A 27,006-nucleotide genomic window follows, 5' to 3' on the forward strand; every position below is an offset into this window, starting at 1 on the left:
GAAATAACTGGAATTTGGAGCCGTTTCTCTCTCCTCGGGCTTCAGAGGAGGCAGGGAGGTCCAGAACTGGTCGAGGTCTGCCTCTTCGCAGCGGTGGGCGTAACACCAGCCTAGGCTTCTGTCCACCTTGGGGTCTGACTGACAGAGCTTTACGGGAGCTGCGTTATCGAATACAAGCTCCCTCACCCTCCCTCCTTTGCACCTTAAATTCCCTTAGTTTTGTCACCTTCCCTCCTGCCTGCTCTCTAGGGAAAAAACAAACAGACCAGGTTGTTAAGCCTCCAACAGTCACAGCTGTGAGATTTGGGGCAAGTTGTTAACTTCTCCCCAAGGCTCAGTTTTCTCATCTGGAGAACGGAGACAATCACACCTACCTCACAGAGGTCTGGGGCGCAATAAAGGAGGTGATGGATGTAAATCACCTGCCAAGTACAGGCGCCCAGTGATTGGTGGGTGAGGAAGTGCCCTGTCTCTCAGGAAGAAGAGTGTGTCTTCCCTGTCAAGGTCCCCTCTCTCCCGGAGCCCCTGACCTTGGCTGCCCACCTCCTCTGGGCGCTGTGCCAGCAATTACACCCTTTCTCTCTTGGACTTTTCCCCTCTCCCTCCTCTGCCCCCACCCCTCAAGCTCAAATCTCAAGGGATCATCCGCCTCCCCTTCCCTTCTCTTGCCAATAAATTCTTGAAGGAGGAATCTCAGACTAAGCTTCCACTTCCTTACCACCCACATGCTCTGAAATCCCCTCACCCTGGGGTCCCACCAGCCTGCTCTCTGCTGCAACCCTTCTTCCCACCGCTCCCTGCCGCCGGCTGGTCCTGCCTCTTCTTTACGTACCACAGACCCTGTCCTCCTCCCCCAAACTCCCTTCTACCAGGTTCCAGGGACCCAGAACCTCCTGGATACCTGTTGCCCTTTAATGGTCCACACTGGCTCTTTTCCTGACCCTCTGCCGGGTCTCTTACCCACCGCCACAAGCTCAGCCTCCTCCCCAGCCGTGTTTTCCCGAGTGGGCAGGTGGGAGCCTTGCTGAGAACAGTACCACTCACATCCACACAGCTCGGAGCCTGTGTTCTTCCCCCCGACAGTCTGCCAGGCACCCACCACGCCCGCCCTGTGACACAGGCAGAGGCAGTATCCCCTCCAATAGATCCAGTCTCGGCGAGGGAAGGAATCTGACCCCCAAGAGGCGGTGCTGGGCCTGGGGGGGATCTAGCCCTGCCCCCACCCAGGGCCCCTCCCCCAGGCCTCTCAGGTGCCCTCGCTCCCCACTCACCTGTCCAACAGCTCCCAGTCCTCTCCACCCCAGCGGTCTCGGAACTCCTTGGTGTTCATGCCCCCGATCCTGTCCAGGTCTGACTTGTAGATGCCGAGCAGCCCAAAGCCATTCACCTCCCAGTAGCCTGTGGACAGACGCCCCAGATGAGCTGACCCAGGGCCAGGAGGACAGAGAAGGCTGAAAACTCTCATCTGCACGAGCCCCTTGCCTATGTGCGGGGGGAAGCCCCCGGAGCTAAGGTTCCGGGTCCAGGGGAGGCAGCAGTCCTACCAGGGAGGGACCAAGGGCCGGTGACAGCCCTACAGGAGGCTCTGACGGCAGCAGCCCCCGAGGGCACAGCCTTGCGCCGCTCCCTCTCCGGGTGGGGAATCTTCCTCCCATCTTTGTATCCTCACACAGCACGCCGTCTGGCACATAGTAAGTGCTTAATAAAGGTCTGATGAACAAAAGAAGGGGAAGATGAGGCGGGAAATGTTCATCGCTGCTGCGGCTGCGTCAGCTCAGCCCTGGGGCACTTCTCTGCGGTCTGTCCAGCGGGGGAGGGGGGGGGCGGGGAGGGGGGGCGGGCAGAGGAGCGGAAGGGGAGGGTGGGGGAGGGGTGCTGCCATTGTAGACACGAATATTTCCAGCTCTGGGTTAAGAAGCAAGACAGAGAGGCCTTTCCTACCCTCCCCAGCCCAGGACAGGCTCACCCTCAGGCCACTGGGGAGTGGCGCCGCAGTGCAGCCTCATGACCATGGGGGCGAAGGCCATCTTGCCCTCCACACAGTGCTTCCGGATGGTATCGATGATTCCAGCTGGGAAGTGGATGTGGAGGTCACAGAGGAAGATGATGCTGTGCGGGTCCTGGGGACAGAGGTGGGAGGGTCAGCAGCCCCTACAGACCACGGCGAGGAGGCCAGGCCGCTCTCTAGGGCAATCCTCAGGCTCTTTCCCATTTCAATGACTGACAAACTTGCGTGAAACAAATTGTTGGATGGGTTTCCAGGGTACTGGGCATCAGGGCGCAGTTCTCACCATCAGAGAGGGAATCTCAACTCCTCCCTGACCTTTCACGGACTCCGAGGACCCCGCATGAACGCTCCCACCCTGGTACCGGCCCTGCGGCGCAGCAGAGAGGACCCTGTGTCCTCGTCCCTTCCTCCCCGAGGAGCCGGCCGTCTGTGCGTCTCTTCAGCAGCCTTAGTCACGTCTCTCAGGCAGCTTACCTTCACCAGGTCCACGCCAGCCTGAAGCCCGGCTGAGCGTTCGAAGTTCCCACTTAGCTTCATGTACTGGTAGCTGCGGGGAGAGCAGAGAGGGGCTGAGCCTCAGAACCCGGCTGTGGCAGTCCTAGGTGGAAGCTGGCAGGCAGAGAAGAGGTGGTGCGTGCACCTGGGATGGGCCTACGGGCAGGCGGTTGCGGCCTGGGAGGCTGGGAATCAGGGAAGCTGGCGGGGCTTCAGGAAGAAGTGGCTCAGGCTGTGCCCTGCCGAGAACACCCTCACCTCCGCAGCCGGGACCTTCGCAGGGCCATCTCGACGTCCATGTCCTCGCTGCTGTAGTCGGTGATGATGATGTTGAAGTGCGGGTCGCCGGTGACACCGAACAGGGTCTCCATGTCTCTGATGAATTGCTGCACCCAGCGCGCCTGGTTCTTTACTGCCCGGTGGGGCAGGCGGGGTGGGCGGGGAGAAAGAAGCAGAGGTAACGCAAAGGAGGGCACCTCCACTCCCGGTTCCTGCGTGCTCAGGAGTCCCATCAGACTTTTGCTGAGGGTAATGCGGCTACGGGAAAGGTTAGCAGAGCAGCGGGGGACGGAGGGTAGAGGGAGAGCTCACCGTTACAGGGGCCTCCACACCACCACCACCACCACCACCCCGCAGAGCCTCCCAGGGAGGGCTCTGCGGGAAGGGCGGGGGCTTGTCATCAGCTCATCCTGGTAACCCTCCTGGGCTCTCACACTCAAACCTTCTAGCTGTCCATCTTACGGTCATCCTTCACGTTCTGTCCGACCCCACGGCTACACTCCTTGACAGGCTCCCCTCTTGCTATAAAAACCAGCCAGTCTGCCCTCCCTGTCGCACTGCCCCAGGCCAGCAGCCCAAGCTGATTTTCACGTCCAACCCTGAATGCTGGGTCAGTAAGAAGAGCCGCTGGCCTATCGGTCAGCGTCCTTCCCAGCTGCAGCCCTGACTGCCCACATGACCTCACACTAGTTACTTTTCTCCTGTGAGCCCGTTTCCCGAAGTGGCCTCTCCCACAAGTTCTTGTGGAATCACATCGGGGAGCAGAGACCGGGTGCTCGTGATCACGTGAGGCCCCTGCTCCGCAGACAGCGCCCAGGTGGCAGGAGGCTCACCCGGCACAACGAAGTGGACCACGGCGTGGTGGTTCCAGGAGAAGCCCTGGGGCCAGCACAGCTTGGGCTCCGGGGCCCGGGCACTCAGGACATGTCTCTGGCGGTCGTGTGGGCTCCACACCAGGCCTTGCAGGTTCCGGGCCTCGGCCTCTTCCCCACCAGCGGCATCGACGCCCTGCCTGCCACGCGTGGACACGAACTCCGAGAGCCGCACCAGGTGCTGGCCTCGTTCCAGCAGCTCAAGCTCCAGCAGGTAGCGGCCCCCACGGAGGTGGTCCTGACGCTTCTCCACGTTCACGATGCGCCGCAGCTGGTACCTCCTGGCGGAAAGGGTGCGGGGCTTGGGTCACTCTTCCCGCATGTGGGAGCAAGGCCAGTCGTCAGGAGACCTTGGTCTTTGCCCAGCTTTGCTGTTGGTTAACATGCTTGCGTGATGCTTACCTGCTCCAGTGAGCACTGCTGCCATCTTTAAAAATGCACCTATTGGGGCCTCCCTGGTGGCGCAACTGGTTGAGAGTCCGCCTGCCGATGCAGGGGACACGGGTTCGTGCCCCGGTCCGGGAAGATCCCACACGCCGCGAAGCGGCTAGGCCCGTGAGCCATGGCCGCTGAGCCTGCGCGTCCGGAGCCTGTGCTCCGCAACGGGAGAGGCCACAGCAGTGAGAGGCCCGCGTACCACAAAAACAAAACAAAACAAAATGCACCTATTGGGCTTCCCTGGTGGCGCAGTTGTTGAGAATCCGCCTGCCAATGCAGGGGACACAGGTTCAAGCCCTGGTCCGGGAAGATCCCACGTGCCATGGAGCAATTAAGCCCGTGAGCCACAACTACTGAAGCCCGCGTGCCTAGACCCTGTGCTCCGCAACAAGAGAAGCCACCGCAATGAGAAGCCCGCGCACCGCAACAAAGAGTAGCCCCCGCTCGCGGCAACTACAGAAAGCCCGCGCAGCAACAAAGACCCAATGCAGCCAAAAATAAATAAATTAATTAATTAAAAAAAAATAAAAGCGATAAAAATGTTCTGGAATCACGTAGTGGTGGTGGCTGCACAACATCCTGAATACACTTAAAAACCACTGAATCGTACACTCCAGAATGGTGAACTGAATGGTATGTGCCTTTTTTTTTTTTTTTTTTTTTTTTTTTGCGGTACGTGGGCCTCTCACTGTTGTGGCCTCTCCTGTTGCGGAGCTCAGGCTCCGGACGCGCAGGCTCAGCGGCCATGGCTCACGGGCCCAGCCGTTCCGCAACATGTGGGATCTTCCCGGACCGGGGCACGAACCCGTGTCCCCTGCATCGGCAGGCGGGCTCTCAACCACTGCGCCACCAGGGAAGCCCGGTATGTGCCTTTTATCTCAACTAGAAAAATGTTGGTGGGTTGAATGAATGAATGAAAGAACAGAGCATTCATCCATGCCTTCTGCCCCCGCCCTTCTAGCCCACATCTGGGTCTCAAGGTGTCTTTTTAGCCCCAGTTTTGCCTGTCCCATCTCTTTACCAGCTCCCTCCCTGAGAGCCTTCCCAGTGTTCAGCCTGTGTCCTGGGACAGGCCCCAGGGATCTCAGACCTTGCCTGATGGTGGGACCGAGACCTGACAGGCACTCAACCTCCCAGGCGCCTGCGGCCAGGGCCCCCCCCTGCCCAGCCCACGAGAGCCCTTTACCTTACCCCCGGCTGCGCTGGTTAAGCTTCTTCAAGAAGACCCGCGTGACCTCGAGCGCCTCCTGCTCGGGAAGCAGCAGGTTGCCAGACGTGTTACAGCTCAGGTCAATCCAGTCGGTCCGCAGGGCTTGGAAGTCGAGGTTGCCGGCACTGAAGGTCTGGTCCCAGTTCACCACCGGGTCGAACATGGACAGGTATTCCAACACCTCCCTCACCTCCTCCTCCTCTTCTTCCCCCTCGTCCTCTCCCTCCGCTCGTCCTTCCTGGCCGCCAGCCGCGGCCAACACCTCCTCCGCCTCCTTAGGCCAAGCCCTCCTGGGGTCCGGAGGCTCCGTCCTGTCGCCCCTTCTCTGCTTTGCAATGTATGACTCAACTTGACTCAGCCACTGGGACTGCCCCAGCGTCTTCCCAGGGCTGCCACCCGCGGGTCTGGGCCTCTTCACTGGAGGCGGGTGCCCTGCTGGGCGTCCCGGGGGCCACTTGTCAGGATGCCGTGGAGCCTGGTGGGGCTCGGGGTTGGGCTTCCTGGCCTTCTTCTCTGCTGGCTGGGCCGGGATGGCGCTGGTCCTTGCTGGGAAGGGGGCTGTGGAGTTCTGCGTGGGAGGGGGCACCACCAGGCCCCCCTGCGGCCGAGCCAGAAGCCTCCGCAGGCTTCGGAGGCGGCGGTTGGTGGCGTCCTGCCCGGGGGCCGTCGGGGGCCCTTGCTTCCCCTCCGGTGTCCTGGCGTTCTGGCCGTCAGGGGCAGGGGTGTTCTCTGCCGCTTCTCCGTACTGGGATTCTTCTAGAAGGCCTTCCTCGGAACCTGTTGTCAACAACAACCATCCCTCGCGTGGGGTTTCAACCTCTCCCCAACAAGATCCACGAGACGGCTGAGGACCAGTGGGTGAGCCAGCGGGGGTCCCTGGCGGGGCCTGCACTGGGCCCGGGGTGAGTTACTCAACCTCAGCTAAAGCCAGGGTCTCCCTCTTCCATAGGGTTGTCAAGAGTGAGTGACACGAAGGACAGAAAGCACTAGCCGGGGCCTGGCACATGCAGGGACCCAGCAGATAGCCCCACTTAGTCCCCAGTACTGCAAGGAGAGAGGCCACAGGAAGACAGTGCTTCTGCACAGCAGAGCTTCCCTAATGATGGGCCGGGGTAGCGAGGCCCTCGGACAGTTCAGGTAGCGTCCCCCATGGCCCTTCGTCCTCTACATGTGCCTTGGAAAGGAAGAGGGGGGAGAAGGGCTCCTCCCCCCACTCTTGGGGCTGGGGGGAAGGGCTGTGGGGTTTGCATTCTAAGCTCCTGCGGGGGGAGGGCGGCTCGGCTGTCACTCTGTACCTGGCTGCTCCGGCCCCTGCTTCGGAGGCTGGTCAATCTTGATGTAGTCCTGAAAGTTGAGCCTGCAGGAGTGAGGGAGGCTGGCATGGGCACCCTGCAGGCCATGGCGGGGGCGGGAGGGGCGGCCTGAGGTCACGCCCGGCTGGGGGTGCAGGGGGGGAGGCTGCGTGTGTGCACGTGTGCTTGTGTGAAGCACCCAGGAAGCGCCAAGGCTCCTTGGTGGAGGGTCTCTGTGGCCCTTCTGGTCCAGGCAGCCCTCCCGGCTCCTGCCCCATCAGTGTCTCACCTGTCCTGGTAGTAGGAGTTTTCCTGGTAGAAGCACTTATTATGGGTCTCCATGTGGCTCAGGCGGGTGTAGTCATTGGGGTAGACAAAGGACAGGTGAACCTGGAGGCGGAGAGCAGGGCTGCTGTGGACACAGCATCTGGATTCCACCCCACCCCTGATGTGCCCTCCCCTGGGCTCTGGACTGAACGTGCCCGGGTCAAGCTCCCCGTGTGCACATCCCAGTCTCCTGCCCTGGCTCGTTCTCCGCAGCTGCAGCCGGGGCCACCCCTCCACCCCGCCCCTCCTGCGGCCTTGCCCTCTCCTGCCGCCTCCCACAGTCCCGAGACAACCCCTGTTACTCCCTGCACTGTCTTTTGCCCCCTTTCAACATAGCTCGAGGCCTCGGCCACCAAAAGCCTTCTCAGCCCTGCCCCACGGCTGCCCCCACCCTCTCCCGCCGTCACCTCTGGACCCAGGGGCGCAGTAGGATCCTGCCCCTGGGGCTTCCGTGCGGGCTAGGGGTTCTCTAAGGCGGAGCTCCACCTCACCAGCGCCTTGTCTATAAGTTTAATAAATACCACCACCCTCGGGGCGGAGGGTGGGAGGCCTCAGCCAGCCCTCCCAGCACGGCTCCGGGCCCCGCAGGGCAGCCCATCCGGCCCCGCAGGGCAGCCCATCCGGGCCGGGCACAGCGAAATGCCGGTTCTCTGGGCCCCAGGAGGCATCCCACCCGCTGGTGTGGGGAGTGGGGAGGAGGGGCCAGCCTCTGCAGTCCCGGCAACGGGCAGCGAGCCCCCTCCCACGCCTGTCCCTGCCGCCTGGCCCGAGACTTACAAACCGAAGTCCCTGGTAGCGCTGCAGACGAAGCCCGTCCACCAGGTAGCTGGGCTTGTAGGGACAGTCGGGCAGGACGCGGCGGAGCTGGGATCTGGGGATCAGTGGCACTGGGACAGAAGGAGGTGGAGTGAGGTTGAGTGAGGGAGCCTGAAACAGGCTGGCTCACAGCCACAAAGCCTCCAGGCTGCGGGGCGAGGGCTGGATCTGCGGCCCCAAGCCCACACGTTTCTGTATTCACTCGTGTCAGCATCCAGCCCGGCAACTGAGGCCACCAAGCGGAGGCTGCCACCACTCTTGGGGGTGGGGGTGGATTCCAGGGGCAGCTGGAGGCAGAGAGCTCGCACGCGGCGCCTGATTCGAGGCACAGGACAGTGCTGGGATCGCTGTACAGGGCCAGGCTCAAAACAGGTTTAGAAACTCCCAGTGAGGCCAAGAAGCCTCCCCCTAGTGCAGTGCCAGTAACTGAATTCCCTTCCGGTTGTCATGGCGGGGACAGGGCTGGAAGGGGACACTTTGTCGTCTTTTAAAATGTAAACACTCTGGACAGCTTAAGACTCCTACACCTTAGCGGGGATGTACTTCTCTCACTGGACAGCAAGAGCTAGAATCCAATAAGAAACCGATATACGTGATTGCAGAGGGCACACCTGGGTTCTGGCTCTATTTCTTGTCCTTTAATGTTTGCTCTGTAATGATTTGTACAATTGCAAAGCTGTACATCTATCTTTTTGTACCTTTCTGTATGCATGTTATATTTCATACAAGTAAAAGAAAAGAGTCTCTGATTTGGGGATATTGCGGTAGCACAGGGGCCTCCTCCTCAACATCCATGGACCTGGCAGCGCGTCCCCCGGCCGGAGGTCAAGTCCGCAGTGAGGTCGTACCTCGATAGAGGGTGTCCCGAGGGTCAGGCCGCAGCATGTCGGCCAGGGGCTGCTCATCAGCGGGAAGAGGGTCTGGGGAGCCTGCATGGCTGGCTGCTGTCTGCGGGATGTGGCCCACCTCATCCATCCTCAGGACTGTCTCATCTGGGCCCAGGGAGGAAAGAACAGAGGGCAGCTGTGACTCCCAGAGAAAGTCAGCCCAGAAGCCAGGCCCCTGCCTCCTGGAGGGGCCAGGAAGGGGCCGACTGAAGGCTTCCGTATCCCCAGGCTGGTACAGTATGTGACGCGCTCAATCCCGCTTGCCCCCAACCCTGCCTCCACAGCCTGTGGTCTCCCTTGGACCCCCTCCACCAGCCCCAGGGCCAGCACACACCACAGTTTTGTGTGAGTTGGAAAAAGCCACCTCTTCCTCAAAATGTGTTACCTGCTATCTGCTGGAAATTCATCATTAGAAGTCTGTTTATTTAACAAACACAGGAAGGGCACTTACTAAATAATAAGCCAGGCGCTGATCCAAGCATCTTACAAATATCAACGCATTTAATCCTCAGAGCTGCTGTGGCTTACATACTATTATCATCATTCCCACTTTACAGACAAGGAACTTGGGCAAAGGGAAGCAAAGTCACGTGCCTGAGATCACACAAAAGCTGAGTGAACCCAGGCCTGTGTCTCAGCCTCTCCAGCAGACAAGCCCAGGCCCAGCAAGCAGGGAGCCCCTAGGCTTCCAGCACCCACCCCTCACCTCCCTCTGGGGGTCTGGTGTTCAAGACTACTTGTCCCCTATCTGACCAGCCCCGGGGGCTGGCTCCTTGTCTCTGCTCCCTGCTTCCTGAGATCATCTGCCGTGGCCCCAGATAAGAGCTCGGTTACCTCTGGCCCATCTCACTGGCTTCTTACCTGAATTGGCCTCGGGCTTCCTTTTTCTTGGTTCACACTCAATCTATGGATTCCAATCTCCCTTCCTCTTCTGGCACCAACTGGCCCTTCTGCCCTGACCTCCTGCTTCGGTCACCGGCAGCCTCCCCCGACCCCTCTCGCCCCTTCCTCACTGCCGCCTTCTCCTGTGAACCAGACCTTCCGTTCCGCTCTCCCTCCTGCCCTCCGTGCAAACGCTCTTCCCACCGTCTCCCGGTCTCCTCCAGACCCACCTTCCCTTCCTCGCCAGGGCTTCTGCTCTGCCAGCTCCTCCTATACCTGGGCCCACACGGCCCACCTGCCGGTGGTGACTTCTTAGTGGGGCCTCCAGGGGGAAATCATAAGCAACAACAAGTATACTCGGGGAGTCCACTGACTGCAGCCTGAGAGAGGTGAGAACGCTTCCTCTCCTCTGGCCACAGCCGTGCGAGAACCATGGCGGCTCATCTGCAAAATAGGGACTGGCCTCCCTCAGAGGCTTTTCATCTGGAGTGAGCGTCCTGGTCTCTGGATCCCCTTGAAATCATACAGACAACACCGTGTGGAGGCGGACGGGTGTTTCTCTGGGGCGAGGGCTCGGAGAGGTTCCGGAAGGCGCTCACAGGTCACCGACCCCCCGGGAGCTAAGGACCTCTGACCATAGCGCCCTTCAGGCTCTGCTCCTTGGTCCGGACCCTCCACACCTCGTTCCAAGCAGCCCTCCCAGCCCCGCCAAGCCAGCCCCACCTCGGCCCGTCCCCAGGCTGGGGCAGGACACTCACTTGTGAAGAGGGACAGGGAAGCGGAGTCAATGATGCTGAACTTTGCCCCGGGGTCATTCCGTCGCCACTGGGAGAGGAGAGAGGGTGGACGCGGCAGGTTGGAGGTGGCTGACTTGGAACAGGGCTCAGGGGCCTGGGCAGAGGGGCGGCCAGGCACAGGCAGAGGGGACCTCGGGGGCTCACCGCGACTTCCACGTGGTCGGTGCCCTGGTCGTTCTGCTTGTGTAGCACCTCGAAGTAGTACCTGCGGGCAGCTGACAGGCTGGCGGGAGAGGGCAGGGAACAGGGGGCTGTCTCCCAGGCCCCCACGCCGCCTGAGCCCCCTCCCAGCGCCACACACGCCCCGTCCCTCCCTCCCTTCTCCTGGTCCCAGGGACCTGCTGGCGAGCATCTGGGTCAGAACCCCCATCGCCGCTTACTGACAGGGCGGCCTCAGTCTTCCCTCCCGTGAGATGGGATACCAACAGCACTACCTCCCTGGATACTCAGCTCCCTGTTAACCCTCAGAGAGCTGTTCCTACGTGGAGGCACTGTGCTCAGTGCTTCATACACATGAACTCACGTAATCCCTGTTTGCAGGTAAGAACCCTGAGGCGCAGAAGATTTGGGTAATTTGCCCGAAGTCCCCAGGTAGTAAGGGTGAGGGTGGGGTTTGGACCCAGGCAGTCTGGCTTTAGACCCTCATCCTCGGCTGCTGTGCTGAGTCACACGGGAAGTGGTGACCTCGGGGGCTGGCACGGTCAGTGCTCTGTGCAAGCTGTACTGTCTCACTACCATCAACACCAGCACCCGGCACCTTCAAGCCAACACGTGTTCGTGCCAGTGTGCGCGGGCCACCAGGTGGCGCTCTGGGGCTGGGATGGTTCCCATCCCAGCCACTCCAGGCCTTCCCTCCAGCCTGCCCAGGGGCTCCCCGCCATTCAGAACTTTCTGCAGCTCAGAAAGAGCAGAGGCGGTCCAACTGTGGACCCTGCAGGGATGGAGAAAACGGGCAAGCAAGGGCGGGAAGAAAGGAGACCCATTCTGTTTTCCAGTCCTGAGTGCGTCTGAACAGCTGTGTGACCCTCATTAAGTCACAGCCCTCTCTGGGCCTCAGTTCCTCATCTGTAAAGTGAGGAAGGATGGGCCAGGTGGTCTCTAATCAAAGACCTGGTTTACCTGAATGCACGTGGCCCTGGCTCGCTGAACCTCTGTGATGGGGCGGCGGGGGGGAAGTGTCCCCCGGGCCCGGGCCCCAGCCCTGAGCCGGCCTCTCGGCACCTCACGGAGGCTGGGGCTTCTGCCGTTCCTGTCACCACACTCCCTACTCACCTCACTGGCCTGGACATTTGACTCCGAAATTTCCCGAACTCTCCAGGGGCAGTCCACTCTTTTCCAGTCTGGAGGTGTGGGGAGCAAGGGAAGAGAAGGGCGGACACAAAGGCAAAGTATGGAGGGTGGGAAGTGGCGAGTGAGGGGACACAGGCAGAAGGAGAGAGGAGGCAAGTGGGAGGAGGGAGGAGGGGAGATGGGGAGGGTGGGAAGGGACACGGGACCACTCGGGAAGTAACTCCCCTTCCCCGCACGCCCCACCCCCAGCAGCCGGCGCCCACCGCGTGAAGCCTCAGCATCAGGACCAGAGCACCCAGGATGGGTGTGGCCCAGTCCTGAGTCTTCCCGGGGTCTGTTCCCGGCCACACCCAGTCCATCCCTCTGTAAGATGGGAGGCAGCGGGGGAGAATGCAGCTTCTCATGCCTCTTCCCTGGCTGTCACACCAGACTGTCCTGATGGAGGCAGGTGACCGGGGGCAGTGGGAGGGCCCATGGGACCGTGGGGACCCTACCTTGCCGACGCTGGCCAGCAGCTGCAGGCCTGAGACCTGGTCGTCACGGCTCAGCCAGAATTCTGCGTTGTCATCGGCGGCGATGGCAAACTGGATCTCCCCTGGGCATGAGGGCAGTCTCCAGGTGAGAGCAGGACGGGCCTCCACATAGCGGGTTCTCATGTCTCAGGCTAAGTCCTCTTTGGGGGCTTGCTGCTGGGCTCCCCGCTTTGTAAAGTGGGGGTCTCTACACCCTGGGAGACCCCGTGGAGATGGAGACTTACAGGGAGGGACCAGCTAGTTCCAGACCCTTCAAATCAGGGCATGAAGTGGCCGCCTGGGGGCCTGCGTGAGGCCTCACCACGGCCAAACTCCACCCCTCCCCTGAGGGTGGGCTAACAGGGTCCAGCTGACCCAGGGCAGGCGATGTGTTCCGGGCACCCTGAGAACTCGGGCAGGAAGGGGAAGAGCGGGATCCGGGGCTGGCCTCACCGTCGCTGAAGGGGTGCAGGTAGCCAAAGATGCGGAGGCCATAGTTGGTCCACTTGGGGGACACGGCCAGCTTCCTCAGGGTTGTGCGGATCTGTGCCGGGAAACCAGAGGGGGATCATTACCCGGAAGAGGGAAGAGGGAAGTGAAGAGGCTGGTCTGCTCAGGGCTGGCGGGAGGACGAGGAGGGCGGGAGGCAGGCGGACCCGCCTCCCGCTCCCACTTGCTTCTTTATCTAGGTGACCTGCAACTGTGCACAGCCCCACAACTGTATGTGGCGGCCTCCTGGGTAAACTATATTGCCAAGGAAATCCCTGGGAAGGGAACAAGGGAGACACTGTGGGCGTTAGAAGGGGGTCCACAGGATAAAGGAAAAGAAACGAACCAGAACAAAAGCAAGGGAAGGTGAGGAAGACAGAAGCGGGGTGCAGGCGTGAGCGCCAGGAGCGGGGCAGGAGGGCAGCGCGGGAGGAGGCACTCACGTGTGGGTACAGGGGGAAGTGGAGGTCCCTCCGCAGCTGCTGCATGGAGCTGCCGCACCAGTCTTCAAACACGTGCAGGTTGACGCGGCCCCGGAACTGCACGGGGCAGGGACAGGGTGTGAGCGTGAGATGGGGCCGGCCTGCAGCCCCGGCCCGGCCCGAGCGCTCCTCACTGTTGAAGGTCATGGTCCACCCAGTCCCGCTCCCATCCTCGGCACCCGCGGCTGCCTGGGGAACCTCATCCCCGTGGCCTGGCCCTGAGGCCTGGGGCTGTTTTTCTGTCCTTGCACGTGTCCACACGCCCACATGCATGTACACGCACATATACACACTCCCGGCTCTTTCCATGCAGGAAGTGGGCTGGTCTGCATCCCCCAGGCAGGGGGAGTAACAGCCAGGACAGAATGGCAGGAGGGAGGTGCCAGGCTGGGGCTTCAGCCGGACCCGCTCTCCCTCCCCTACCACCTCGTAAGAGGACACCCGCACAGCTGTCTGGGTGAAACCTCACCCACCCGTGGTCTTCGTGCTACTGGCTGCCCTCACGGGGAAGCAGCTGGCAAAGCTGCAGGAGGTCTGGGGGTCCCATCGGCAGAGGGGCTCTGACGGCTCTCCTGGGAGCTCAGAGCCTCATGCTGCCCAGGCCTCTGCTGGGATGCCCACCAGGTGCCTGGGCCTTTGGGGCAGCCCTGGGAAGGTAGGAGCAAGGAGGTACCTGCCTCCCCTCCTCGGCTGTGGGGCTGGTGGGCACGGGACTGAGCTTGGAGGCCTGGAGCACAGGGCCCCCCTTGGAGGGGAGGGGAGGGCAAGGGCAGCAGACTGGACCCTGAGTGGGTGGAAGGGTGGGGAGTTGGAGAGGGCAGGGGGGTGGGGACAAGGTCCCAAATTATCCTGACAAAGGGCTTCAGATCACCCCATCTCAGCCCTTCCCCACTCCCCGCACCCCTCCCCAGCTTAATCTCCAGGTTGTGGGAGGTGGGCCCCAATCAGGCCACACAAACAGGCCCTGCCCTTCCCGCCGTCAGATATCAGAATCCGAGCCGCCCTTAAGGAAGACAGAGGAGGAAGGGACACCCAGACTGAGAGCCCAGACAGAAGGGCTTCAGCAAGAGATCCGCAGGGAGGGATGACGGGGGAGAGGAGGGGCCGGGGAGGGCCCCCTGACAGGACTGTCCCCTCCCCATGCGGAGAGCCCGTCACCCCGTCCCCTCAGCAACTTGGTTCTTCCCGGGACCGCGGGTAGCAGCCGTCGCTCCCCAGAATATGAGTGGGGGGCTGGGACGGGTGGGAGAGAGAATGTGGGCTGGGTAGGTGGGGGTCGGGCTAGGGCTTCTTGGAACGAAAGAATGGGGACATTGTGCTACTTCTGGGGAAATTCCTAAGTCCCTTTTACAAGACTCAGTTGTCTCCCCCATGCTCCTCCCGGGAGACTCGCCCCCAGGAGTCTGCTGTGCTCAGCCAGGAGGCCAGAGGCTACAAGGGCTTGGGCAGGGGAAGGAGAAAGGAGCTGGGCTAGCCCCCCACCTGCCCCTCGGGGCCCTGCTTAGGTAGCGGCAGAGGAAACCCAGGCAGGGGGAGCACTGTCCACATCCCCGGGGGCTAGGCCCTGACTCAGCACAGAGCCAGCGCCCCAGCCACGCTCCACCTGCCCTCAGGCTGTAGGAGGGGATGGACACCATCCCCGAGGGACCAGTGGGCACCTTCTTCCTCCCCAGGCCCTGACTGGTGACCCTCGCCCCCACCCCGGGGCCCATGTCCCTCTAAGCTTTGGAGACTTCGTGTCAGGCAGGGACATGGGACTCTGGCTTGTCAGCACGGTCCTCTGCCCCCTCTCTCCACCGTCCAGCAGAGCTAAGGTCCAGGGAAGAGTACTGGTTACTCCCACGCCCAGAACACGCCCACGGCCAAAGACGGATTGGAAACTTCTGCCTACAAGCAGTGGAGAAAATACCTGTTGAACCCTCTCATTTTATTTTTTATTTTATTTCTTTCTATTTTTTGGCCTCGCCACACGGCATGCGGGATCTTAGCTCCCCGACCAGGGATCGAACCTGCGCCCCATGCAGTGGAAGCTCAGAGTCCTAACCACGGGACCACCAGGGAAGTCCCCTGAACCCTCTCATTTTAGAGGTGAGAATATTGAGGCCCAGAGAGGTAAACTGAGCCCCTAAGGACACACAGCAATGAACCCTGTGGAAGGGGGAGGGCTTCTGGGAGTACGGATGCAGCCTGGTGGGTGCTCACCCACCACGTCCACTGCCTTCCACCCACCACAGGGTCCCTGCCAGGCCTCGCTGGGCTCACAGAGCCTCCCAACCGGATGGAGGCATCTCCCACCACTGACTCCTCACACTGCCTGTAGAACTGTCTTTCTAAAGACAGATCTGATCACGCCACTCTGCCACTTCACACCTCCGAGGGTTCCCAGAGGCTTCTGGACAAAACCTCACCCTGCCTTCCCAGCCTCACCTCGCCACACTCCCGGTCATACCTACACCCCAGCGCGCACACGCCTCTGTGCCTTTGCAGATGCTGTTTCCTGCTTGGAAGGCCCTTTCCTTTCTTCCCCACCCGGCAAACTCCAGCTCACCCTTCAAGGTTCTTTTCAAATCTCTCTCCCTAGGCTTCTGCAACTTCCCCAGGCAGAGTTCCAGCTCCCTCCTGTGGGTTCCCTGCACATCTTAATGATCTGAGTGAACAAATGCTTGGAGAAGCTAAGTCTGGAACCATATGTTCCTTCATTTATCCTATAAGCACCAAGTGTCTGCTCTGTACCAGTGATGACGCAAAGATGAAAAGGGTTCCTCAGAGGAGAGAGACATGCAGACAAACGGGCCACCTGTGCCGGCTACTGCAGAGGCTGAGATGCAGAGGGTACGAAGGCGGGGCGGCCAGGTCCACCTCCAGGAGGGGTGAGCAGCCCAGCACGGGTGTGAGCACAGACCATGCTGCTGCTTGGCCAGCCCGAGACCAGCACACCTGGCTGGACCACGTGACTTCCACCCAGCAGGACAATGAGGTCACCAGTTCCTACACACCGGACTCCCGTTCAGAGTTTCTAGCACCCGAGCTACTGTTTTTTCTTTTTTAATAAATTTATTTATTTTTGGCTGTGTTGGGTCTTCATTGCTGCACACGGGCTTTCTCTAGTTGCGGTAATCAGGGGCTGCTCATTGCGGTAGCTTCTCTTGTTGTGGAGCACAGGCTCTAGGCGCCGCAGGCTTCAGTAGTTGTGGCACATGGGCTCAGTAGTTGTGGCTCGCAGGCCCTAGAGCGCAGGCTCAGTAGTTGTGGCGCACGGGCTTAGTTGCTCTGCGGCATGTGGGATCTTCCCGGATCAGGGCTTGAACCCGTGTCCCCTGCATTGGCAGGCGGATTCTCAACCACTGCGCCACCAGGGAAGCCCACCCGAGCCACTCGATTCCTGTTCACACCTGCCCCTCGAGGGAGCTCCCACTGGGAATCCAGGGGGTCCCAGCTCCAAGAGGGTAAGAGGTGGCTCTAGATTGGGAGGACAGGGCCCGAGGCCCGTCTGGTGAAATTCTGTTGGAGGGAATTGTCCCCATTGGAACAGATGGTTTGTAATTGAACTGTGGTGTCCCTTGTGTCTCCCCACAGTGACAACGTGTATGTTGGTGGTGGTTCAGGGCCCTGAATAAAGGGCAGCCTGATCCGCTCTGAAACCCGTACACAAACGTTCACGGCAGCTTTATTCCCAAGAGCCGAAAGAAGAAACAACCCAAATACCCATCTATCGAGGATCATAAAATGTGGTCCATCCACACAGTGGAAGATTATTCAGCAAAAAAATGAACACAGTTCTAATGTACATGCTGCCACATGGATGGTCCTCGAAAACTTAATGCCAAGTGAGAGAAGCCAGACACAAAAGGCCACACAGAGTGTACGATTCCCTTTATATGAAGTGTCCGGAGCAGGCAGGTCTAGAGAGACGGTAGATTAGTGCTTGCTGGGGGCTGGGGGCTGGGGGGCAGTGAAGGGGTGACGGCTAACAGGTGAGCGGGTTCCTTAGTGGTGAGGAAAATGTTCTAAATTGAAAGTGATGGACGTACAACTCTATGAATATACTAAAAGCTACTGAATTGTACACGTTGAATGGGTGAATTATATGGTATATGAACTATATCTCAATGAAACTGTGAGAAAAAAGCAGGGGGAGCCTGAGAAGGAGAATCAAGGTCCCAGCCCTCCTCTCAGGAGAGAGACGCCACCTCACCAAGCCCGCATGACGTCACCCACGGACTCTGACTTGCTTTGATCTGATTCTGCGTTCACCAAATTTCCTTCCTATAATTATTTTGGTTTTCTGGGGGTAGCGGCCTGAGCAGCAGACAGTGTCTGGTCAGTGGACCGTATACTGACTGCTAAGTGAATACACTGGCACCGAGGTTTGTTAATTGGTGGGGTTTGCTAGTCAGTGTCTTATGATCTGGGCCGACAGGGACAAGTCTTTGAGAGCGGTTACCCCATGCAGCCCAGCCCACCAGCCGTCCACTCCCGGTCTCACAAGGGAGTGGACTAAGCCTGCTGTGCTCGAGAGCGACTGCTGGCCTCAGAGATCCTGAGCTGCCGGCCAAGGGCTGGGGCGGGGAGACGGTCAAGGGAGAGACCACGGTCAGCCTTCCCGTGTTCTGTCCGTGCTCACCGGCAGGGCAGGGCTGCAATAGCTACGCCACCTTGGGGGAGTGACTGAGTCAACCCCTCTGGAGCCATCGCCAGGAAAGGGGCAACAACAGTGCAACCTGACAGCCGTGACAACCAGCAGATGTTCAATAAATAAATGACAATAAATAAATAAATGACAATAAATGACATTTATGAAGGTGTCCTTCACCTGAGCACTTCCTGCTGAAACCGTATGTCAAAAGGCAGGAGACAGGTAAGGAGAGGGGAACCGAGGTCCCCACGACGGGCTGGAGGAGAGGGCACCACTGCAGCTGGGAGACGGCATATGCTAGTTATTTAAACATTCGGGGCCTAACTATCCTTGCCGGTAAGATAAGGAGACTGGATCAGTGATTCCCTGAAGATCCATGAAGACTGTAATGAGCATTTTATAAGCCACTTTTTGTTTTCTTTTGGCCACGCCGTGTGGCTTGTGGAATCTTAGTTCCCCGACCAGGGATTGCACCCCGGCCCTCGGCAGTGAGGGCCCACTGGACCGCCAGGGAATTCCCTATAAGCCACTTTTAATAATAAAAGGACAAAGTCAGTGGAAATCAGGCATTTACCACCAAAAGGCTAAACACACTTACTAAAAGATCAACTATTTCTTTAAAAAGTCAATCCTATTTTAATCACTATTTACTATTTGTCACTGCTGTCATGGAGATATATACGTATATATCTCCATCCTTGATTGGCCAAAAAAGGTAAGAAAACTAATGATTAATAAATGCAGATTATTATGTAGTTATAATCTTTCAAAATCATTGGTTCATTAAGAAAAATGATCCAGGGACTTCCCTGGTGGTCCAGTGGTTAGGACTCTGCGTTTCCACTGCAGGGGGCACAGGCTTGATTCCTGGGGAACTAAGATCCCGAGAGCCGAGGCCAAAAATAAATAAATAAATAATCCAACTGGCCTCAAAGGACAGAAGGCTGGATCGCTGGACCAATGGTTTTCGCAATGCCATCTCCAGGTGGGGCGGGGCAGGGCCTAATTACCTGATGATATCACCGGGTACAGGTGTGCCGGTGTTGTAATCCATCCTCTCTCAGGGTTTAAACAGAGGCAATTTCACGGTGTAGATAACCTACCATCATATTTTGTATGACACCGCATCCTTCACGCCCGCCCCACGGCAAATGGGTGGACTGGAAATAAAATCACCCAGGTGGAAGAGGTCAACCTGTGACAGGTATGGATGAGATGACGGGCTGGCTGACAGCACCCAGCCAAGAAAGGCTTGGACAAGTTGCACGATACAAAACCTAACTTTAAAATGTTCACCCCCAAAGCACCACGCTGCTCTGGAGTCTGCACAAGCTTTTACTCAAGGTGATCTTGTGCATGTGATTAACCCCCTGAGCCTCTGCTTCTTCACTGAAAGAAAAAGAAGCTGTCAAATCCTATGTAACGAAAGGTATGATGATGCTTATGACAACTTTCATTCACACGTTTAACTGCTTCCTATAAAAATTTTCTAGGGCTTCCCTGGTGGCGCAGTGGTTGAGAGTCCGCCTGCCGATGCAGAGGACGCGGGTTCGTGCCCCAGTCTGGGAAGATCCCACGTGCCGCGGAGTGGCTGCGCCCGTGAGCCATGGCCGCTGAGCCTGCGTGTCCGGAGCCTGTGCTCCGCAATGGGAGAGGCCACAACAGTGAGAGGCCCGCGTACCGCAAAAAAAAATAAAATAAAATAAAAAAATTTTCTAAAGCGGAGTTTCCTAGTATATGTCCCTTAGAACACTGGTTTCATAGAATATTAATGGTTCATGGGAAACGGTAATTCTGGAGGCAAATAAGTTTGGTACGTGCTGAGCTAACAAACCCAGTCAAACAGATGACCGCAGAGCTCAGAGCCTTTCATGTGCTAATGTGTACTTCCAGGGAGTGTATGTCTATAGATCTGAAACCATATTTAACAGTGGATTCCATTCTGCCTGGAATATCTTATGGGATTTAATGGTCCATGAAAGACAGTTTGGGAAGCCAAATTTTATAACTGGGGATTAACACGGACATGAAAGTCCTGTAGCTTTCCTCAGCTTTGCTTTCCTCACCCATAAAATGAGGACATTGTGTTATCCTATAGGGTCATAAAGCTGACAGGAGATTATGCACAAAGCCTGGCACCCAGTAGGCCCCCTGCAAATGTTAGGATTCCTTCTCTAAAGGAAGAAAATTCAATGAGCCTGGAACCCTTTCATTTTTTTCTTCAAATTAGATGAAAAATTTTAATAACAACCACTAGAAGAAAATTTTCTGGAGCCTCTGGAATTCCCTATAAACATTGTTTTTTAACCCTCTCCAAGAGCAGCCTCACCTCTGACAGCCAGGGGACCGGCTTATTCCACTTCAGGTAGCTGCTGTTCCCCCCGCCACCTCTCGCAGAGTCTTGGTCCTGGCAGAACAGAGAAGAATGAACTTGGTGGGAATATGAGGGTGACAGCAGGATCGGGGCCCCTTGAAAGTGTCTGTGGAAGCAGAGGCTCAGGAGACCCAGCCCTGCTGTCGGAGGCTTATCCACTTACGGACACTCCCCTTTCTGGCTCACACTATATCCCTCAGGAATATACCTCCAACGTATAACCCTGAGGTGCTTCTACTTTCCTGACTTTTCTCAGTCTTCCCATATGGAAAAATTTTTTCTAATTAGACCAGGCTCTCCTGAGGGCAGGGACCTTGCCTCCCTCTCCTGTGACTCATCTGTCCTAACAAGTGGGGGCCTCCTGGGAGGAGACACCCCACCCCCTCCCTACCCTGCAGGTCCATGGGTGCAGTTTGGCTCTGGTCCGGCCTTGGAGATCCATGTCTGTTCTAGGCTCAGAGGCTCAACCTTAGGGCTCCAGGCTGAACTGGACCTCAAGTTCCCTAATCCCCACCCAGAGCAGCTTCTAGGGACCATCAGCCCAAGAAACACCATAGGGAAAATACTCCAGTACAAATCTGTCCCCCAGCTATTTGCAGGGAGGGGCCGTCTCTACCGCATCATCTCTGACCCTTAGCGGCAAGCACCTGGGACTGTCACTAAAGTACCAGCCCAGTCTTCATCCCGGCAAGAGGCGAGAGGTGCTGGTCCAGCTCAGACTGCTGATGGAGGCCACATGCCTGGACGGCTCAGACTTGGGCATCTTGAACTATGCGACAAGGCTTTGGGGAAGGCACGATGGACGTCTCTACCCACGAAGCTAGGAGAGCCCATGAGGCCAGCCTGCCATCCAGGGACTCCCTCTGCTCTGCCCTCTCCTAACACAGGACGTGAGGATGCCCTTAAGGCTCTGTGGGCAGCGGAAGCCGAGGACCCATGTTAACGCGCCAGCAGGGAGGATGGGCTGACCCTGCCACGTACCTTGAGGCCCAGCCTCTGGGGACGGTAGAACTGGAGATTTGGATCCACAGCCGGAATGTTCCTGCTGGCCAGAGCCTTGGCCAATTCTCTCCAGCTGCCATACCCTGAGGAAGGGAAAGAAGACGAGAGGAACAAGGTCAGCACGACCTGAAGACCTCATAAATCCGTGAGATTCAGGGCGTAATAACAGAGGTAATTGTGTACCTTCTGTGGCTCCTGAGCCCTCGTCTTGGGGTGGGTATGAAGTGGGGTGGAGTGTAGGGGGACAGTTACAACCTCGGCCAAGGTCAACACGGCAGAGAGCGAGGGCGTGAGCTCATCTCCTGTTAGGACTCGCTGTCTTTCCCAATTCAGAGGAGGAACCAGGTCAGGTGAACCCAGAGCTTTGTCCTGCCATGTGACCACCACAGGCTGCCTGTCGAGGCCAATTTTGCCCAAAAGCCACTGGGTGCACGGTGGCGAGCTGAGCTTTCCCCTCACAACCTCCCTGCCCCCGAGCCAGGGAGCCGGTGGGGCTATCTGACGGGGGGCCCTCCCCCTGCCCACCGTTAGTCGCTGGGCTGCTGGATGGACCCAGAGCTGGGGGCGCCAGGAGACCGTGGGCCAGGACTTGGCGTTTGCCTTTCAGAATTATAAACAGCTGGAGATATGAGATTTGAGGCCCAGCTCCTCCTGGATGCATCTAGAGGCTGTGTGTGACGGCTGACATCTGTGCCCTGAGGCCCTGGAGCCGGTCGGCTTTCACACATCTGGGAAGGTAACAGCCAAACCACGGTGAGAATGAGGGAGACGCACGTGCATTCACAGCCACGCAGAGGGGCAAGGAGCCGCCGAGGGTTTGTGGGGGAGAATCAGAGCTCAGTGGTCAGCACTGCTGTCCACTGGGGGCTGGGGCTGCCCACAGGTCAGGGGGACGCTCGGGCAGGGTGGAGACTTTGTGGAACCGTAAGGCAGAATTACAGGCCACCAAGAGCTGGGAGGGGCCTTCAAGACCACCTAGTCCTCATTTCAGGTAAGGAAATGGAAGCCCAGCTGTCTGGAGTCACTTAGCAAACACAGTTGACCCCCTTGTCCACAGGGGATACACTCAAGACCCCCAGTGGATGCTTGAAACCACACATAGTACCAAACCCCATATATACGATGTTTTTTCCTATACATACTTATGATTAAGTTTAATTTACAAATTAGGCACCGTGAGAGATTAATAATGTTAACTAAAACTCAAATAGAACAGTTATAACAATATATTGTAATAAAAGTTATGTGAATGAGTCTCTCTCAAAATATTTTATTGTACAAATTGAATGCCTCTGCCATCTTAATGGAGCACTTATCATTCACTGCGGCTGTAGCTTCTGCAGTTTGAGGTGCGACAGCAAAAACAGCAAAAATTTCTTTTCCCTTCTTCACAATTTCACGGAGAAAAGATTCGCTCTTGCCGTAGATCTTAGCAACCTTAGCATACGGTTTTTTTTCTTTCTTTAAGTTTCACCTTTTCACTCAAAAGAAGCACCTTATAGCTTTCCTTTGGCAAATGTGAATTTCCAGCATCACCGCCGTTGCACCGTGGGGACAGTGTTAAGTAAAATAATGGTCCCTTGAACACAAGCACTGCGATGCCAGGACAGTCCATCTGGTACCGAGACAGCTACTACATGACTAACGGTGGGAGGGGCTGGAGAAAGGGGCTGACTCACTTCCTGGGCAAGAGGGAGCAGGACAGCGCAAGATTTCGTCACACCGATCAGACCGGCACACACTTGAAAGCTTATGAATTGTTTATTTCTAGAATTTCCCATTTAGTATTTTCAGACCCTGGTTGACCTTGGGTAACAGGAACCATTGAAGGTGAAATCATGGCTCAGGTAGGACCACTGTAGTGACAAAGCTAAGGCTAGAACCCAAGAGTTCAGATGGAACCCACTGGAAAAGCGCAGAAAGCTCTCCCACAGCTTCATCAAGATGCTCCCAGGACACTGCCGTGGGCAATGCCCGGCAGTTAGACTGGCACCACTGGCCACCATGAGCCAAGAGATGCCTGGAAGCAGAAGCATCCTAGGACCCCCAGGCGGGCACCAGTAGCGGCACAGCCAGCCAACCAGACACAGAGGAAAGAGCACAGCCCACAGAAGGCGGACATCAGCGCTTTGCCAGAGTGCGTGTGTGTGAATACCTCCAGGAAGGTGGGTGGAATGTGGGGCGCGGCGGGGGAGCTTTTCTTACCCAGTTGCATGCTGGGTGCTCCACAGGGTTTACTCAGCACCTCACAGCACGATCCCATCTGGGCGAGGCCTGATTACCCCCGCTTCCCAGATGGGGAAAGAGAAGCCCAGGGCTGAAGGTCACGGAGTCCGCCGTTTCAAAGCGGGCATCGGAACAGAGAGCCTGTCTGCCTCACCAGCCAGCATTTCCTCTTCCCGCCTACATTTTCTCCTGTGGATGCTGTTTGGTGTGGACCTGGAGGAGACCCGGGGGCAGAGCGTCCGCTGGGGATCTGTGCCCCTGGGTTTCTGCGCAGACATGAACCGTCCACTCGTGTTATGTTTATCGGGACTTCCGCAGGTTTATCCTGCTGCCATCAAGGTCTCTGCTGTTTCCATGGCTGGCCAGCGGGCAGGCAGAAACAGGTCAGACTAGTTCGACACAGAGAGATGTTCTGGGGAAGAGGATCCAGGAGCCAGTGCGGTGACGTGAGGGGGAGGGAGGGAGGGAGACAGAAAGAGAAAGAATGTTCCCAGACCCAGCCCTACCTTCCTGCCTGGTGTTCCTGCGCTAACCAGTCTAAGACACTGCTAACAAAGGAGTCCCATCCCTGCCCAGGCCCCGGGGACTGTGGGTTAGTAGCTGGAGGCTCAGGGGCCTGGGGGACAAATGAGTCGTACCGTGGGAGGGGAGGGGAGGCGCTGCCTTGCTTCTGCCTCAGAACGACCGGGTCACCTCTTCCTTGACTTTGCTCTGTGGCTGAAAACGACCTACTTGTAGACAAGGTTGTGAGGATATAACCCTAAAACTTCAATTTGCCGGGCTTCCCTGGTGGCGCAGTGGTTGAGAGTCGCCTGCCGATGCAGGGGACACAGGTTCGTGCCCCGGTCCGGGAAGATCCCACGTGCCGCGGAGCGGCCGGGCCCGTGCGCCATGGCCGCTGAGCCTGTGTGTCCGGAGCCTGTGCTCCGCAACGGGAGAGGCCCCAACAGTGAGAGGCCTGCGTACCGCAAAAAAAAAAAAAAAAAATTCAATTTGCCACATCCGAGAGAGTTCCAGCGTGTCTCCCAGGCACGTTCTTTCCCACACACTAGTTTTCAGTGCCAGCCAAATTCTTTGACTCCTGGAAAGTGAGACAGGTCACCCCAAGGTCAATGGACTCTTCCCGTGGTCTTCACTATGCCGTGTCCTTGCATTTACTGGGAAGTGACAAGGAACACTGTCTCCTGGACCAAACTTCGGAAGGGCTCCTCTGAGCACTCTTTTCGACTAGGCCGTAGTCCTTGGGCCCTGTCCTTGGCCCGCCCAGCCCAGATTTTAGGAAGAATCCTGTTAACTCTGTTTACAAAACCCTCCACCCTTGATACCTGAACCCAATCAGGTAGCCAGGATGCTGCTAGGCTGGGCTAGCAAGAACCCCCCACCCTGATGTCTCCTCCTGGCAATTCTCCATCCACTGACCCATCGCGCTGCTTGTGGGCTGTAAATCCCTGGCTGCCTTTGGAACTGAGCTCAGCTCGATACCTCGGTCTCTTTCCCACACTGTGGTAGTACTGAATCAAACCTGTCCATCACCTTTAACTTGTGCCTGGCTCTATTTCTCTTTAAAAGAGGGTAACAGGTGGCTCTCCCAGTAAACAAGGACAAATCCACAGAACGGAGGGGATGTCAGGGGTTAAACCTAACCAGGCCCTGCCCAGGTCACAGGTGCGTCTGGATGGCTTTGAAATTACTTGGAGCTGAGACAGTCAACAGCCCAGCCTTTAGCAATTCAAGGAGCAGGAAACGCCCTTGGCAGACTTCACAGTGTGGAAAAGACAAGAAGGCTTGGAGTCAGGAAGCTCTCCATGGATGGCCACCATTATAAATGGTAACCGCTTGAGCAAGTAACTGAACCTCTCCGGTCTTATCTCTCTGGCTGGTGGAGATAAGACCCCTGCCCCTGCCGTGAGGACTAAATACTGTGCGTGTCACACACAACTAGCACCCCGTCCCCCAACAATGTCTGAGTTCAGGGTTTTGGACCTGGGTGTCAGAAGATGTGAGTCCCAGCACCTCGAGAATTTTATAAAAACCGGAAACGGCCAGTCGCCGCCTCTCTCCTCTGGGCAGAGAAGCAAGACGACCATAGGCAGCAGCGACTCAGTGGTGGGGGTAACAGACAGCACTTCCTCTCTGCTGCCCGGCTGTTCTCTGCGCCCCTCCCGTCACCCACCTATCCTCCCAAGCCCGTTAATATTCACTGAGTGCATAGCAGGCGTCAGGCACGGTGTGGAGCTTTTCCGCTGTGTTAACCCTGCCAGAGGTACCCTGGCCCCACTTAGCCCCCTGGGGGAACCAGGAGCTAAAGAATGTGCTGATTTAACTATTGACACTTGTCACCTGCCCTCGGGTAAGTGAACTCCTGCTCCTGGCCAGAGCGCCAGCTGCCAGGGCCCCTTTCTCCTGCAACAGGTGTCACATTTGTGCCAGGAGACAGACACCCCGATCTCAGGTGACAGATAAAGCACCACCGTGGGCCTCACGTTCTGCCCTCACAAAGCTGGGCTATCAAATTCACCATCAGCCGGAACTCTGCCAACATCTCTCCTCTGTGCTATGTGGACTCTTCAAAGGCCTGGAGAGCATCTCTTTGGCTCTTTGGTGAAAATACAGCATAAGTACAGCCCTTGGTGCTTTCTTTTTTTTTATTTCAGATGATACTTTTTTTTAAATTAATTTATTTTATTTTTGGCTGCGTTGGGTCTTCACTGCTGCGCGGGCTTTTCTCTAGTTGCGGCGAGCGAGGGCTACTCTTCGTTGCAGTGCATGGGCTTCTCATTGCTGTGGCTTCTCTTGTTGCAGAGCACGGGCTCTAGGCACGTGGGCTTCAGTAGTTGTGGCACGCGGGCTCAGGAGTTGTGGCACATGGGCTCAGTAGTTGTGGCGCAAGGGCTTAGTTGCTCTGCGGCATGTGGGATCTTCCCGGACCAGGGCTCGAACCTGTGTCCCCTGCATTGGCAGGCGGGTTCTTAACCACTGCACCACCAGGGAAGCCCCCCTTGCTGCTTTTTTTTTTTTTTAAACTCTCACCTATATTATTTCCCTGCATCCTCACCAACTCCCTGTGAACTGTTGTCGTCTTCTTTAGAGATCAGGAAACAGAGAAGTGAAGTCACACAGTGAATAAGATAATCCATGTTAAGGACTTAGTGCTTGGAACACAACAAGCAATTAACCCATTGCAGCTCATTAGTTTATGATCCGTCACAGCACTGCAGATGTGAAACTTGCATTCGTTTCTCCTGATCTCTGGTCTGATTCTCTTGCTGATGTGTCACGTGGTCCACAGGGACATTCACACAAGGGGCAAAGGCAGCCCCTGGCTGCTCAGACAGATTTTGGATAGATTGTGAAGTTTCAGCTGAGGGACTGGACATGGGGAGAGGAATCAAGAATGATTCAGGATTTCTGCCCTGGCCGTTGGAAGGCTGGAGTTGCGCTTACTGAGATGGGGAGGACGGGTGTCAGAGGAGAGGCCGGGCTGAGAGTAATGCCCAAGAGAGAAGTGGAGGCATGGCGGGGAGGGGGTGCAATGAACGTGGTGTTTCTGAAGCTCCATCTCCAGCTTGGGCAGGGCTCTGCTGGAAAGGGCTCCCACCTGCCCTAAGACGCACTTTGCAAGAGGGGAAGGCCTGCACCCTCAAGGGCTGTAGGAAGGTGGGGTTCAAGGACGAGCCAGGAGGGCTGGTCCC

General features: G+C 57.5%; 1 protein-coding gene across 18 annotated transcripts in view; it reads right to left on the reverse strand.

Annotated features, from left to right (window-relative positions):
• Positions 1-27,006, reverse strand: part of B4GALNT3 (beta-1,4-N-acetyl-galactosaminyltransferase 3) — a 256,857-nt gene that overhangs the window by 3,057 nt on the left and 226,794 nt on the right. For 2 of the 18 annotated variants that reach the window (XM_033404189.2, XM_033404195.2), the window contains exons 2-18: positions 21,068-21,171; positions 20,042-20,119; positions 13,038-13,133; positions 12,559-12,649; positions 11,576-12,188; positions 10,448-10,526; positions 10,265-10,331; positions 8,586-8,729; positions 7,699-7,808; positions 6,884-6,984; positions 6,598-6,659; positions 5,284-6,082; positions 3,616-3,935; positions 2,762-2,915; positions 2,483-2,555; positions 1,967-2,120; positions 1,272-1,398 (exon numbers count right to left, since the gene is read on the reverse strand). In XM_033404189.2, the coding sequence (XP_033260080.1) occupies positions 1,272-1,398; positions 1,967-2,120; positions 2,483-2,555; positions 2,762-2,915; positions 3,616-3,935; positions 5,284-6,082; positions 6,598-6,659; positions 6,884-6,984; positions 7,699-7,808; positions 8,586-8,729; positions 10,265-10,331; positions 10,448-10,526; positions 11,576-12,188; positions 12,559-12,649; positions 13,038-13,133; positions 20,042-20,119; positions 21,068-21,171 (3,172 nt within the window). The other 16 variants (XM_049694816.1, XM_033404191.2, XM_004278992.3 and 13 more) reach the window with 16 other exon arrangements.

The sequence above is a fragment of the Orcinus orca genome, chromosome 11, assembly GCF_937001465.1.
Source record: "Orcinus orca chromosome 11, mOrcOrc1.1, whole genome shotgun sequence".
Classification (NCBI taxonomy): domain Eukaryota; kingdom Metazoa; phylum Chordata; class Mammalia; order Artiodactyla; family Delphinidae; genus Orcinus; species Orcinus orca.